Raw genomic sequence first — 16,600 nt, forward strand, 5'->3', positions numbered from 1 at the left:
ACGCCAGGAAGGATGTGGGAGAAAAAGAGAAGGCACATAGTCTGAGGGATTCTATTTCAAGAAGAGTATTTGATTTATGAAATCTGGAAAGGGGAAAAAAAGATACTCTGAAAGCAAATTTTAAAACACTCCAGTTTGAATCTTTCAGACTAGCGTTACCACTGTTAGCACTAACTTATAATTAGATCAGATGTTTTCAACAAGAGCTAGAACAATTTAAAAAGCACTTTCCTAAGTCTGAAGGAAACCCCCGTTTGCTCTCACAGGGTTCCTGCCTGTGCAGAGACACCACGTCAAGCCCCTTCAGGAGATGAGCAGCTGCTCCTTTCATTGTCTCTGAAGGGAACCATTACCGAGTGGCTGGGAGGGTTTCGCCTCCTCGGCACTTTTAATTACTGACGACCTTCATCACCTCATTCCATGCCCCCCCAACCCCTGTTACTGAGTGCTAAAATGGATGGTCTCCACCCCTCATCTCCAAAGCATCCTTCGACTGTGCTTTTAGAGTGCTTACATCTTCTAAAACTCTAAGGCGTTAAGGAACTCTATCAACTGATTCACAGTATCTGGACGCACAGGCTACTGATAAAAGGTAACGAACGTGGTTGCTGAGAGCACTGACTCCACAAACAGCCAGCCTGGGTTTTGATTCCTGGCTCCATTACCACTGGCCAGCTGTGCAACCCTGAACCAGTTACAGAACCACTCTGAGACCCAGTTTTACCACCCATGAAAGAGGTACACGTCACGGGCTTGTGAGGATGCAAAGAGATCAAGCTAATGAAGTGTTTGCACAGGGCCTGACACACACTGAGGCTCAATAAATAGCCGCTGTTACTAAGTTTTGACACGACGGCTGTCACGATTCCCCAGATGCCAAAAATCCTGACCCCTCACCATCCGCAGTAATGAAAAGTTCACCTGCTCTAAGGCTCGCACAGACATGAACACAACAGTGACACAGGTCCGCTTACAGAGATGTATCACTGTTTACCTTACGGAGCCCCAGTTGGGCCAAGGGACTAAAATAACGACAAGTTTTCAATCTCCTCTGGGTCTAGTTTCAACTTAAAATGGGGAAATGCTTCCTGCACTTCCACAGGGTTTGTAGAACAAGCAGTCTCTTGGTAAGTATGTCCACGCACGTCCAAACCAAAGGTGCTGAAGACAGGGATCACGGGCTCACCAAAGGGTGTGTGGCAGATCACGCTGCCAAGCGTTATCATCAGATATTACTGTCAGGGACATCCCAAACCACAGGTGCTCTCAAACATCATACAATCAACTCCACTGCAAAAAAATGAACAAAACCTAGAGGGAAACCCCCAGACCCATTTTAGCCGACCAACAACCACTTCTTGAATTGCGTCTCTATTACACGCCCAGCACTTGATTTCAAAGGCTCCCCCACCCTCTTGTCAAGATGAAAGAATTACTGGTTTTGAGTTTGTCTGTTTTCCCTCTTTCTATTTCCCCTTAAGGAGGGAAGAGTGAAGTGACTGGGGCCATGGGGCGGGGGGCAATAGTTAAGGTTAGGGGGTGGAGGAAAGAAGAAAAGAAAGCAAAGGAGAAAGAGAAAGGAGGAAGTATAAGAGGAGGAGCGAAGGAAACATAAGTCCTGAGATTGGATAATGCACTCAAGGATAAACCAGAGTTGGCTACATGGACTTTGAGAGAAAACTTCAAAGGAATGGCCGCAGAAGCAAAGACAACAATGGACACATTTCGCACCAGGACAGTATTTCAAAAGAGCACCAGCAGTGAGAGGAGGGAGTGTTTTCCTTCGCTAGGCCCTTCCTCATTCAGCAGCTGGTTACAGCACAAGGCTGGTGTCCACAGCTTTGATCCCAGTGTGAGCTTCTGAGTTTTGCCCTGTTCTGAGGCCAGGGGCAACTACTCTGCAAATGCACACCACTGATCAAAAAGGGGACGCCTCCTCCAACTGGAACATGAGCTCAGAGAGCACATTCTCTGGATAGCGGGTGCAATTCAATTCAACACAAATTATTTAGCACCTGCCATGTGTGGGACATTTGATTGGTCAAGTGGCATGCTAAATATATGATGCCCATCTTTAAGTGCATGTAAGCGTGTCTAAGGTAAGACAAAGCTATGGCATAATCAAATGTGTCATTGATTTTGGTGCTACACACAGCAGGGTTAATCCCAGCTCTACCACTTTGCAGATACTATCCTCTCGATTTCTACTTCTGTAAGTAGAGCCTACACACACACAAACACACACACACAGCAAGACACACCATCTTAATCGGACACCTTTAGTGTTAGAGTTAAATGAGATAACACATTTGAAGTGTCTAGCACAGGGCCAGTATAAAGGTAGGCACTCAGTGGATATTCTCATCCTTTCGCAGGTGACTGAGTTAGCAGTTCAGTAGCCAGCCCTACTACAAACCTGCCCACACACGAAGTTGAAAACTGCTTTGTTTCCAAAAGTCATCTTGGACTGTTTTCAGCACAGAACTCTCACTAGGTTCTAACAGTCAAGCAGCCTCAAAAGTCTCAAAACCAATATGGATTTAGCATGCTGTAACACTACATCAATTGTCAACCTTCAAGAGTTTGTACTGTATTACAAAAACGTAAGATGTAACAAATGCACATTATCCACTGCAGCACTAGTATTATAAAATATTGGAAATTACCTAAATATCCAAACCAAGGAGACTTGGCGGAATGAACTTTGGCACATGCCTGCGGTGGACTGCTATGCAGCTGTGAACAAGGATGGGGAACTGGCAGGAAAAGATTTCCGCAATACATCGGTGAATGAAAACACCAAAGCTTAAAAACAGAACCAGAGGCATTGAAATAAAGAACAAACTGACAGTGACCAGAGGGGCGGGGGAGGGGGTAATGGGGGAAAGAAGGGAAAGGGTCAAACCAGGGGACATGTAAAAAGGACCCATGGACAAAGGCAACGCTGGGGGGTGGGGGAGGACTGAATGTAGGAGGTGGGTAGGGCATGGGAGGGTAATGGCGGGGAAATGGGGACAACTGTAACTGAACTAGAAAAGAAAAAGAAAAAGAAAACACCAAAGCTCAAGCCCTGATCAGGTGGCTCAGCTGATCAGAGCAACTCCCTGTGCACCAAAAGGTTGTGGGGTGATTCCCAGTCAGGGCACATACTGTCTGTCTGTGTGTCTGTCTGTCTCTCTCCAATAAACATATCCTCCTCAAGTGAGGATTTTTTTTTTAAAAAAAGAAAACACCAAAGCTCAAATAACTATATAAAGTGTGCTAACTTACGTGTAAGAAATAAGGGGAAATGAGAAACCACTCATGTATCTGCTTACTTTTAACAAAGAGAAACACAAGAAGGATGGATAATCATCTATATGGGCAGGGAACAAAAGAAGTGAAAAAGACAGGGAAGGAAATAACACTTCTCTAAGTACTGTTTGTTTGTTTTTAAGATTTTATTTACTTTTAGAGAGAGGGCAAGAGAGGGAGAAAGACAGAGAGAAACATCAATGTGTGGTTGCCTCTTGTGTGCCCCCTACTGGGGACCTGGCCTGCAACCCAGGCATGTGCCCTGACTGGGAATTGAACCAGCAAACCTTTGCCTTGCAGTCCGGTGCTCAATCCACTGAGCCACATCAGCCAGGGCTCTAAGTACTTTTTAATACAGCTTTGACTTTTTTTTTCTTTCAGGTTTATGGAGCTACAATTGACAGACAGTACTGTGTTAAGTTTTAAGAGTATATAGAGCATAATGACTCACATATACTGTGAAACATAGTTTCCACTTTAGAAGCATGTTAATGTTTTACATATTCAAAAAATGAAGTGAAATCAACAATAAGGATGAAAAATCTACAACTGAATTAAACAAATTAACGAACCCACAAACACACACACACACACACACACACACACACACACACACACACACACACACGCTAACGACTATAACACTGAAAGGTGGGGAGAAGCAAGTTTTAAAGTTGGTACTTTGACCATTTTCCCTCAGCACAAGGAAGAAAAGAACTGCCAACAAACCCTGAACTCTTTTTAATAGGTTTGTTTTTCAAAATGATACGACCATCGCAATTCTTATTCTAGTTTATGTGCACTGTAGGACTGAACAACAAGGAAGCACGTCGATGTTGTTGGGAACCAGGGAGACAGGAACATGGAAAGGGGCGGGTGAGGAAGAACACTGTGGAGTGTTAATATGAACTCATCATTTCCTAGCTCTCCCCACTGAAAGGGTCCAGAGACACGGCTGTTCGACAGAATTTTCTGAAAGTAGAAATGTCCTATACATGTACTATCCAGTACGGCAGCCACTAGCTACCTGTGGCTTCTGAGCCTGAAATGTGGCTGGTGCCACTGAGGAACGGAATTTTTTATTTTATTAAATTTTAAATGTAAAATGCCTTATGTAGCTAACGTCTACCATGTTAGACAACTCAAATCCAGAAGCAATGACACCACAGCACCTGGCACCCAGCTCCCAGCTTCGAAACGCTCTTCCCCACAAAAAGGAGCCAGGGTGCTCTGGAGAAACGGCTGATTCCATGGCTGAGGCAGGGGGTTTATAAGATGAGCGTCTTGTTTGCCAGAAAATAAGAAAGTGCTCAATTAAAAAAAAAAATGGAGGCACGTAACAAGCACACAAGAGCCAGCCGAAGGGAACCCTTATTTGCCAAATCAGGGGCAGCTACCACTCTCTGAATACAATAGGAATCTGTGAGTCCAAATGAGTAACAGCTGGCAGGAGAAAAGGGAGCGCTCTTCCCTATCAAATCATACTTGGATACCAAGGTCACAGAAACAATTACTTACTGACACTTCCATGAGAGGAACCCCAACTCTACCCACCCCACTCACCCCTGCCTCATACCTTAATTCACTTGCTTTCTAAGTGGCAGACAGAGTACTTTTCAACTTCCAAAAAAGACATTCATGTTAACAGTTTTCTTAGGAAACAAACAAATAAACAAAAATATATACGTATATATATTTCTCAGGGTCACCATATCAACAAGACAACTAATGAAGAGTTCAAATGATCCAGGTTTGTAAACGGCTGAACCCAGTGCCCAGAAATTCTCAATGCCCAAGCTCTGGAGAGATCACAAAAGGAAACCTGTCCTGTCTCTCGCCACACGCCCCCCCCACAACCCACCAAATCAGATGAATCTAGTCATACCCGGTAGCTTCCTACTCTGGCTCAGAGCCACTCAATCTCTCCATGTCTCTACTGGAAAGTATTTCAATGTGATGGCTGTAATGAAATGCAGCCAAAGCATACATCTTTAAGACCCCCTCAGCACGCTGTCAAAACTGTTTTTCAACAACACTTCTTCCTCCACAATTAGTGATTTCTTTACTGATAAAATAACAAAATACATTTTCATTACATGATATTGACGTGTTCTAAGATAAAGGGCAAAAATCATTTTGTAAGCTCCTCAAACAAATATACTACACCATTCTTTTCCAAATACACATGAATATAATTTATTATTGAAAAGGTCCTAGACATCGTAAATAAAAAGGAGGGAATATGCAATCCCTCAAATAGTACACATTTCATCAAATCAAACAACAGTTCTTCCTAAGTACTATCCAACATGAAGAGTTAGAGATACAGCATCTTTTCAGTCTGTCTGCGAAACCTGTCATCTGGCTCGTAGCAAACACAAGCAGAAATACTGGTAATGTTACCGAAATGAATAACTATCACATGGCAAACAAGTGACACCAGAAGAAACTGACCACACACTGATCACGTTTCCTTCTTAGGTCCCGGGAGTCTGCCCATGGGGGTGGCCACCATTTCTATTTTCCTAAGACTTAGCATGATGATGTCAATTGTAAATTGCACAAGAAATCTAGCAACTCTATTTTTATTATTTACACTTCATTTAAAGTGTCATCATAGACCTGTACTTCAAGGTCGTATTTGTAGCAACCCAAGGAATTACAGAATCATTTTCAAAATGCTTTAACATTCTAATAATACTATTAATAGTGACTAAAGCTGGGTGCTTTTAAAGCACCTACAATCATCCTATGAGGAAGGAACTATGATTACTCCCATTGAAAAGTAAAGCTGGGATTTGAACCCAGAATTTCTTACTAAAATGCAGCAATCTGAAACATTAAATTCACCATAATAGTATTCTTATTTTCTATCATCAGTACCAGTATCTGAATAATGGACTTAATGAAAGTAACACCTACATCAGCTGAATATTAATCATACTGTGTCAAACTCCTCGCAAATTTTAACTCTGTTGCTCACAGTAGTTCTCTACATGAACTATAATCACTGCCATTTTACAAAGAAGGATACTGGGCCCAGATATATTAAGGAATTGTCCAAGTCCACACAGCTGGTGTCAGATTAGGACTTCAACTGAGGCATGTGTGATCCCAAAACGTATGACCTCAGGGCTGTCTCCTTCCTTCCTTGCAAACCCCCCTCAAAACCAAATGTCTTTTATTTGGGTTTGGGGAAGAGGGGACGTGAAGAAAAAAATTCCTAGTAACAAAAGAATAAACTCCAAATAGTTGAGCGCCCGAGATCTAAATTATAAGCCAAGAGTGTTTGCAAGAGCTCATTGTTTTGCAGTGCCTCGTTGCTAGATTCCTTCCTGAGTGTAGCAAATTCCAGGGCTTCAGACTGCGGGCTCAGCCTCCAACACTGCCGTGATTTATTGGAGGATAAATACCTCTGTCACTGGGTCTTATGACTGCACACAACAGTCCAAGCGGCTGGAATGCGTGGAATGCCAAGGACTGCTGCCGCTGAGGCAGCAGAGGGCTGCTGGCTCTATCCACCACCTAACTGCGTAAGGTCCCCTCCTCCAATGAGGAAATGAGAACTCTTGGGGCCTCACAGTCTTGCGAGAAACAGGAGCATCCTCGGAAATCAGAACCGGGGAAACTGAGTGCCTTGAATAATTACAAAACAGTAGCTCATGCATGGGAAGTGGGAAAGCAGTAGAACCTTTTTACCTGGACACGCAGAGAGGCTCCTTCCAGTAACCAGAGCTCCCTCCCCACCTCTGCCAAGACCCCAGACCCAGACTGCATGAACCGGCCACAACCACTGCCAGGCAAACTCTCCTGGCCCCTGGCAGGGCGTCTCCAACTCCTGAAAATATGTGAAAAGCATTCTGCTTCCTTTTCAAAGCACGCGCGTGGTGGAGGAGAGTGCTAATGGAAAGCCGGAACATAGTGCGCAGAAACACAAGCTGTTTTCCAAATATAAATGTGGTAAAGGTTGCACAGATCTGGAGCGCTTTCGTCTCAACCCCTTCATTACATAAATAAGGGAACTGAGCCCCAGAAAGATGTAGCAACACATGTCGTGAGTGCAGAGAATGTTGGTGGCACATCGAGGACTGGCCCCAAGACGAGAAGGGCTGCAACAGGCTCACGCGGCAGAAGTAATGAACAGAACCTTACCACGAACACAGAAAGCCCTCTTTCCTACTTTGGGAAGATCTCAAGTTCGTACCACAAACACATAGGGTGAGAATGAATACTTCTTAATGTGTTCGATTCTAGGCTCCTAAGTAAAGCATCTTACAGAAGGCTGCTCAGGCGCCAGCCATCCCATCCATGTCCCTGGCACATAAAGACATTCACCAAAGAGCTGACTCTCCTAATGACCAGTAGCACCAGCGAGAAAAGATGTTTTTAGACAACCACCCCAAGAAACAGTAAGTTCCTTAACATCCGTGAGGAAAACATAACCAATGGTCGGCCACATAAGTGGGAAGGAAATAAGGTAGCTCTCAGTGAGTTATTAAAATCTCTTTAATACCCCCTCCTGGCAGATGAGCGCCATTCGCTCTTTCGCCGTCGACACAAAGTTGCAAGAAATACCACCCCAGCATCGCAGGAACAAGCAGAAATCAGAACGCCCACACTTCAGAACAGGGAACTTACAGATGAGGGTTGAAGATGCGACTTATCTTGGAAGCATGGTCATTTTCACAGTCCAGGTCATCGTCCCCTTGCTCCATGCCAAACTTCCTCTTGCTGGGACTGATGGGTGGGGGGCCTGTGCGGTGACTGGTGAGGGCAGACACCACAGGGATGGTCTGCATCCTGGGTTCTCCCCTGAGAGCAGCTTCACCTACGCAAGAGAAATGATGTAGTCACCAAGCAGGAGAAATATCCCTACCTCAGGCCCCGGCTCCCTTCTCACCCGGCCCCTTGCGAAACTACTCCCAGTGGAAAGTTTTTGGCAGTGTGACACGCGGCCCGCCATTCTCAGAACATGGTCCGAGCACGGGGTTAGCTGCCAAGCATGAGACATTTTACATAAACGAGGCTTTCTACCACAATTACTCTTTTCCCCCCAGGTGTAGCGAGATGTAACTGACATACAACATTATGCAAGGTGTACAACGTGTTGATTTGATGCTTATATACTGAAAAACCATTTACCACCATAGAGTTAGCTAACACCTCCATCACTTCACACAATTACCGTTTCTTCAATAACTCTTAGGGTAGAGTTTAAAATGAAAAGTTGCAATAAAGTAATGGGAAAAAAGTACTGACCATAAACCATCTCAAAAGTTAATTGAAAACATGAAACGACTTTTGACTTATGGGTATTCAACGCGATACCTCTAAGAGAATGACCTAACACAGGGTTCATTAGAACACTACACCAAACTCACTTTTCTTACTCGTTACATTTTTATTATAGCTTTGGTATGTTGTTTTTTAAAAGAATAAGGAAAATGTGTGGGTTAATGATTCACATATTTGCCAAAAAAATTAAAAGAAATAAAAATGCATTGTTCAATGAAAATAAACATTTTGTTCCTAGAGAACACTAAAACTCGCATGTTAAAAATACATTATCATCTGCCGAGTTTCTGCATATAATTTATAACATGCTCAATCTACAGGTGCAGTTCTTAGAACATTTTTCAAAGTCAGACACTCAAATCAGAGTTCACATTTTGATCTGACGTGACATCTTGCTGTTTTTCATTACTGTTTTAAAAAGGTTTTGTGCCTCATGAAGTAAAACAAGTATGCTTTGTATGCTTATAATAAAGGTCGTGTACCTTCTAAATTTATAAACAAGAATTACAACCACTTTAAGAGAAAACTTTAAGCTTTCTAAGTCATATGGGGGCAGGTAGATCTAGATTTTTCACAAATAATATAAATAACCCTTTTGTTGTGCTGTTCACGTTGGTCTCCAAGGCCTAACCAATTCAGGTCCCACTTGGTCACAATTCAAGAGTAACATCAGGATAAAGTCAACTTCATCTGGGGCCCTGTGGTACCTAAGAAAGAAAATCTCTGTTTGCCACTGCTAATTTTCATATCATCACAGATGTGTGGACAGTCTCGACAGTCGTTTGCTTCATACGCGTATGACAAATATGATGTTGTGAGGAAAAGGGGTGAGGAAAAAAACCTTCTGAATGTTTACCAGGAAAAATAAAAATTTTGCCAATTGAGTCACCAAGATATAAACTAGCAAATATACAGTGACCCATAATACACCTCCAGTAAGGATTTCTTTTTGGGATTTTTGGCCCCAATGTAAACTGGAACTTTCCATTTTACATGAAATACCTAAAAAACAGGACCTATGCTGGACTGCTACACTCAGAAATTCAGTAGGAGTTTGGTTGACCTCTACTTCTAATTTAGTAACTTTGGATTTAAACAAACAAACAAGCAAACAAAGCAGTGCTAATATTTATGCCTTGATAAATTAGAAATATTTTTTCCAAACATGCCTGTCTTATACTCGCCCGCTCCACAGGGCAGGGAGGAGTTTCCAGGGTAAAGCATCTGTCGCCCCAGCTAACTTCTGGAGGAGGAGGAGCCCTGATGTTGCCCCCAGGAACTCAGCCACTGCGAACCAAACCTCGCCACCACGCCGGGGCCACCAAGGCAGGGCCACCACGCCCTCCGCCCAGTGTTTCTCCACATCCTTGGCAGCATGAGGGGAAGAGGAGTACTCCTGCTCTGTGCGGACCCCTGGGACTTAGGAGCCATTTCATCAGATGCCAGAAGGGTGGCAACAGCAGTTACCATGGAAAACCACCACCACAGCAACAAATTCAAATCACTCCAAAAAAGGAAGAGTCACTCATCACACAGCAGACACTGTTACACAAAAAGCAAAACTCTTGGGGTAAGAACAACATTCCATTCCACTCTCCAGTTTTCATCCACTGGAAGGTCCAGTGCTTGTTTGCATTACAAGTTTGTCCAATTCATGCTCTGCCTGTCGTTAAGCCTGAAACACTGGTGTCTGACAGAGAAGACGGTCCACAGGAATACTTTGAAAACACTGGAAATTTCTAAGCTGGGGGCTAACAGACCCACAGAGGAACCACAAGCCGCCCTTCTCCCCTAGGGGCAGCGACACAACTCTACCAGATCCCACAGAGATGACAGGGCATGCGAGCTGCTGGCACCGGAAGGGGCCTTATGCACACGGATCCCCTCACACATATTCCCTCACACATACTTTGGGCTTTGCTGCCCTAGTTCAATATTATACAAGTAATAGTTTCTTATGAATGCTGGTTGCTTGCTCGGTGAATTACAGGACTGCAGATCACAGAACTGGATCACTAATTCTAAAGGATGAAGGAATGAGAAAACTATGTCCTAAACAGAGAGAGAACTACTCAGGGTCACACAGTTAACAGGTTCACTGTAGGCAAGACCCCGACCCCCCTGCCGATTAGCATGACACTGCATCGCCCCCCCCCCCGCCAAGGCTTAGATTTAAAAAAAAAAAACAACAAACAAAAACCCACAGGTAGAAGGAAAAGAAAACCCACAGAAGGGCTGACAAAAGTCTGGTCTCTCATGTGCCTTCATTCATCTTTGGGCCTCCTCCTTTGAGGCCCCTGCCCACCAGTTTGTATTGTAGAGCAGAATCTGTTGTTATTATTTTTATGTAACAAAAGAAGGTTGAAATTATTTTGGTAAAATTGAGGAGAACATTTGGTCTGGTAGTCAGGACACTCCACCTTTATTTAGGACCAGGTGACTACGGGCACACACTTCCCCTCTAAGGCCTCCGTACAAGGAGGGGACGGACTAGCTAATATCTAACATGCCTTCCTTCGGCTTTTACAATCAGTGATCCAGTTCTATGACCCACAACCCTACAACTGACCAAGTAGCCAACCAACCTTTACTAAAAAAATCATTATTTGTATAATATTTAACTAAGGCAGCAAAACCAAAGTTGTACCTGAAAGAAATGTCAAAATCTTGAAATTAATTTCACAGGTGTTTCTTACCTACAGGCCTTCTTGTCTCCCAATGCACGTCAGTCTTCACAACTGAACACGGCAGCGCCGCTGTCAATCACCTCCCAACCCAATCGGCATCCACACTTCCGCGCGGTCTTCCCAGGCCCCATTCTGAGCCCCTCAACCCATCCTAACCCCAAACATCCAGGGGCTCATCAGTCGTTGATAAAATGCTATTCAGGCTACATCTGCATTCATAATCAACATGTGGTCCCAACTGCCTTTCTGGTTTTGCTCTTTTTAAGCTCTGAAATTTCAGCCCTGAAAGTAAAACTAGTCTACTTTCCATTCCACAGAGAACACACTATCTAATCTCAACTCAGATTCTTCCCCCAATCTCTTGTCTTTAAATCCTATGCACCCTGCAAGAGTCACTTAAAACACCTCCTTCAGGTTGTCTTCCTTGACTCCTCAACCTGAAAGTTATATCTTCTGTTTTCTCAACACGCACAGAAATTTACTGCTCCAGTACTTCAGTGCCTGCTTTGTTTTGTGCTCCTTGAAGCACGGGACATTTTATTCATTTTATATACCTGAGGGCAGAGAGCACAATACCTTCCACACAGAGCTGGTCAGTAAATACTGACTGAATGAATAAATCAGGCAGGGCGATGTGGTGCCCAGGCTACAGAGTTTTATGCTATGTTAAAGATCAAAGATGCCACAGAAATGAAATCCTGAAAGAGCAATTTAAGAATATGTTTATATAAAGACTCACAACTCAACAACAAAATGGTAAGCCGATTTAAAAATAGGAAAGAATACGAAGAGACATTTCTCCAAAGAAGATATGCAAATGGCCAATAAGCACATGGAGAGATGTCCAACATCATCATCAGCCATCGGGAAACAAAAATCAAAATCACAGCTGAGGTATCACTTCACACCCACTAGGAGAGCTATAATCAAAAGACAAGTAACATCAAATGTTGATGCGGATGTGGAGAAGTCAGAACCCTTGTGCACTGTGGGTACAAATCTAACACGGTGCAGGTGCTGTGGAAAACAGTTTGGCAGTTCCTCCAAGGGAAAACATAGTTACCACACGACCCAGCAATTCCACTCCTGGGTATATACCTTAGAGAAATGAAAATAAATTTTCACTTCCAAAAAAAAAAAAAAGAAAAGAAATTTTCACCAAAAAACTTATACATGTGGGTCCACAGCAGCATTATTCATAACAGCCCGGTACCCAAATGTCCATCAACTGAAGACTGTATACCAAAACTGTGGCATATCCACACAAGAGAGTATTTAGCCATAAAAAGGAGTGAAGCACTGATTCATACTTTGACATGGGGGAATCGAGAAAACCGTATGCTACGTGAAAGAAGCCAGACACGAAAGGGTATAGATTCCTGATTCCATTTAGATGAAATATCCAAAATAGGCAAATTCAAACAGACAAAAAGTGGACTAGTGATTGCTAGGGGCCTGGGAGAAGGGGGACTGAATGTAAAGGGACTGCTAACGAGCACAGGGCTTCTTTTGGGGATGATGAAAATGTTTTCAAGTTGCTTGTGGTGAAGGTGTGCAACTCTGTGAAAATACTAAAAACCACTGACTGCATACATTAAATGGGTCAATTGTACGGTATGTGAATTACATCTCAACAAAGCTCTTATCCCCCCACAGTGACAATGTATGTGTAAGTAGATGACAGAAGACCTCAGTATTTCACACTTAACTGTTAAATAAGGACAAGCATCCATTAATTTTCCCTGAAGTAAAAGAAAACCTTTTGTTACTATAGCTGTATCTCTCTACTATGTTACAGTCAGATAGGCTCCAGTTCAGCCTCTAATCAGACTCAGTCTGAGAGCCTGGGACGTGGGGAGGGCCGTGTGAAGTGCCGTCAGAAAACAATGATGACATTACACAGACCCTGCCCACAGCAGAGGAGGGAAAAAAATACACACCAAAGGAACTTATCTTGGGAGTCTAAAAGACTTTTTTCGTTTGTACTAATGTGTATCCTAAATTTCACAATGGTTTGGCACTTGAAAAAGGAGAAAAGATTATCTTTCCTTTTCAAGAATAAACAGGAGAAAGGAGATTCGAGCTGTCTAAGTAACCCAGTATGTGAAGTCTCGGAAGGTGGCTCAACCACAGCCGTCAATTTAACGTTTTGAAAAATTTACAGTTACAATAAAAGAAGTTTAATTTCTAAAATGTTTCTGGCCTTTTAATCTAGGTGTGTTACTGAAGTAACAGATACAAAAATTACCTACCTGCTGTGCTGGTTACAGTGGCAGCTCCAATATATGAAGCACAAATACTGCTTTAACTACTTCTCCCGAATGAAGATGACCAAAGATTTTGGTCCAAGATTTCACAAGAATCAGCATATGTTCATTTCAATTTTAAAAATCTTAATGCAGAGAAACAAAAAAGAAAATAACTGGCCCTAGCTGTGCCGCTCAGTTGGTAAGAGCACCACCCAGATACGCCAAGGTTGCCAGTTCAAGCTCCGGTCACAGCACACACAAGAATCAACCAAGGAATTCATAAATCAGTGAAACAACAAATCAATGTTTCCCTCTCTCTCTTCCCCCCTTCCTCCCTCCCTTCTTCTTTCTCTCTAAAATCAGTAAATTAAAAATAAAATAAAGAAATAATTTTTTAAAAAGAAAGAAAATCACTAAGTTTTAGTATGTGCTATATAATGATTTTGGTGAAATAGTAGAAGAAAATTCTTTCAAAGTCAGAATGGAGAAGATGGAAGAGACCCAGGAATATGGAGCGTGGTTTTAGAACTCTATTATTACCACATTCAGTGACTATATAAGTCTTTATTTCCTATATTTTAAGATAACTAAGACTAAAATTTATATTATATTTAATTGGTGTATTTTAATAGGAGGACTGTTTATCTTAGTGGGAGGTAAAATAATGGTTCATCTTAGATTGCATGCAAAGTGGAATCTAACTGGCAGGTCTTCAAAACGGAACTCATCTCACCAGCCACAGTTTCCTCGTCTGTAAAATTAAGTGGTTCAATCTGATCATCTTAGAGGCCTAACTTGGGCTCTAAGAGTCTATATTCTACATAATGTACGAGGGGGGGACCCAAAAAACCCAGGATTTATTTATAAAATATTGTGTATTTATTCTTACATGTTTAAACTTCAGTCACCTTCAAAGTACTCTCTATTTGATGCAATACACCCAGTCAGAAGATTTTTTCCCCCAGTGCTCAGTTTCTGAACTCGTTGATTTTTATGTCTTTTAGTGCTTCTGCCATTTTTTGTTTCACCTCTTCCACATCAGCAAAACATTTCCCTTTGAGGACTTTGTTCATCAGGGGAAACCAAAAAAATGTCACTCAGGGAGAGATAGGGTGAATAGGGAGGGTGGGGCACGGGGGTGTGTGTCAATTTTGGTCAAAAACTGCTGAACACTCAGCATGGTGTGGGCAGATGCACTCCTAAATCATGAAATAGGCAAACACGTTGAAAGAGTCTTCCAAAAAAATTTACTGAAGCCAAACGCAGCCTCTCACAACAACGCCAGCTGGTACACTGATACAGATGGGTTCCTAGAACACTCGCCTAGCAGGGAAAACCTGTACTACAAAGGGGCCCACTCTCCAGAATATAATTCGGGGGGTTTTTGGGGTCCCCCCTTGACTATCTTCCAACGTTCAGTCTTGGTTTAATTGCTGACTAAGAAATACTAAACTTTTACAGGACACACTTTAAATGGTAGGGGAAAAATTATTCTATTAAGTATTCTTAACTAATAATTTACCTCACCATTAAAGAAGACAATTAAAAATCAAGTACACTTTCTAATTCTCAGTGTTCCAACTTCATCCATTATTCACATATTGTAAGAAAGTTGTATTTAGTCCACAAACCAGCGATGAATAAAACCTGGTCCACAAAATCCTATTCAACTTTCACACAACTGAGTGATTGAGGCCAGGACCTTCAACATGGAGACCAGGCGACTGATTTGGTTTCCGAGAGGCTAACGGAGCGGAGGGTTAGGCAGAAGCCACATGACGGCCTGTGTCTCTCGCCCCACCTCCACCCCTAGGCATCTCTGCCCAGTTCTGGGAGATGGCCAGACAGGGCCGGGGACTGCATTTAAAACGGCAGCATGACTCAAGGGAAACTCGCCAAAGTAATGGCATTTACTGTCATTTTATGAAGGTTAGTCAAACAGCAGAAGGCTGAAATGCCAACGTCTCTGTGTTCATGGAAAAGGGGAAGGCGCAACTATGCTAAAAAGCGTCCTGCTGAAACCTTTACGGGTAGGTTTTGCACAAAAATCTCTATGCCTTACCCAACAGAGTTTCCTGCCACAATTTAAATCTTTGCTGTGTCCAAGACTTTATGTTCTACTCCCCTCCCCACCCCTTTTATCGTGTCTGAACCTAAATCAAAGAAGTAAAACCACAGCTCAGTCCCCCAAGCCAGCCGCTCGGCTACGCGGGTGTCTCCTGTCTGACCACAGCCCACGGCAAGCAGGCTGACGTCACCCTCCTGGCAAGGGAGCGCCCTGATAAAACAACTCTAACGTTTCACGGCCCAGCTCACATCTCTCAGACTCATGACCGTGCAGGGCCGGAGCCCTGGCGGCCAGGGCTTATTCATTTTCTTTCGAATAATACTTCTTTGTCTCTCAGACTAGCAGCTGGGGAGAAGACAGTGAAGTCAACCTCTTTCAAACAGTTCAACTTGTGGCTATCCCCATTCTGGTTAACTTTTTTTTTTTTTTTTAAACAAGGAAGGCTGTTAGGCAACACGATGAAACCCAGGCGAGCCAGCGGAGATAAAAGATGTGACGTAGTGTCTGCCAGCACCGCAAAGGCTGCACACGACTCTACAACCCAGGGACGAGCGCCCTTTCCCATCACCCCTGGGGTCCAGCACAAGTGCCATTCCCACTGCCCCTCCCAGGCAGACCCAGACCCGCAGCAGTAAACCTGCAGGGCCTGGTCTTACATCTGGAGGCCAAACCTCAGCTGAAGGTCCCTCGTATCCAGTCAGCCAGGCAGGGGAGGCTATGCCAAGTCCAGCCCCCTTACTGAGTTCGGTTTGAACAGATCAGATCTTGTGTTTTCTTTAGAGCAACAGTGAGGTTGCTGAGGAAAACCCCCACCACCTTGTATTGCTGACTGCTAACAATATAACTAAGAACAACAACGTAGTAAAGCCTGGGGGGTTGACACATGTGCCATTTTAATTAGAATTTCGAGTAATCCACATAATCTGTAATCATTACATTTTGTCAGAGCTTTCCTCTATCTTATAATAAAATATTTTGTTAAAAGCATTTAAAAACACGAGCCACTG

At 43.2% G+C, this 16,600-nt stretch overlaps 1 protein-coding gene across 4 annotated transcripts in view; it reads right to left on the reverse strand.

Moving 5' to 3' along the window:
• VGLL4 (vestigial like family member 4) overlaps positions 1-16,600 on the reverse strand; it is a 153,907-nt gene that overhangs the window by 33,363 nt on the left and 103,944 nt on the right. For all 4 annotated transcript variants that reach the window (XM_024556430.3, XM_053929533.1, XM_053929532.2 and 1 more), the window contains one exon: positions 7,933-8,122. In XM_024556430.3, coding sequence (XP_024412198.1) covers positions 7,933-8,122 — 190 coding nt within the window. The remainder of the gene's footprint in view (positions 1-7,932; positions 8,123-16,600) is intronic.

Source organism: Desmodus rotundus, chromosome 8, assembly GCF_022682495.2.
Source record: "Desmodus rotundus isolate HL8 chromosome 8, HLdesRot8A.1, whole genome shotgun sequence".
NCBI classification, from domain to species: Eukaryota; Metazoa; Chordata; class Mammalia; order Chiroptera; family Phyllostomidae; genus Desmodus; species Desmodus rotundus.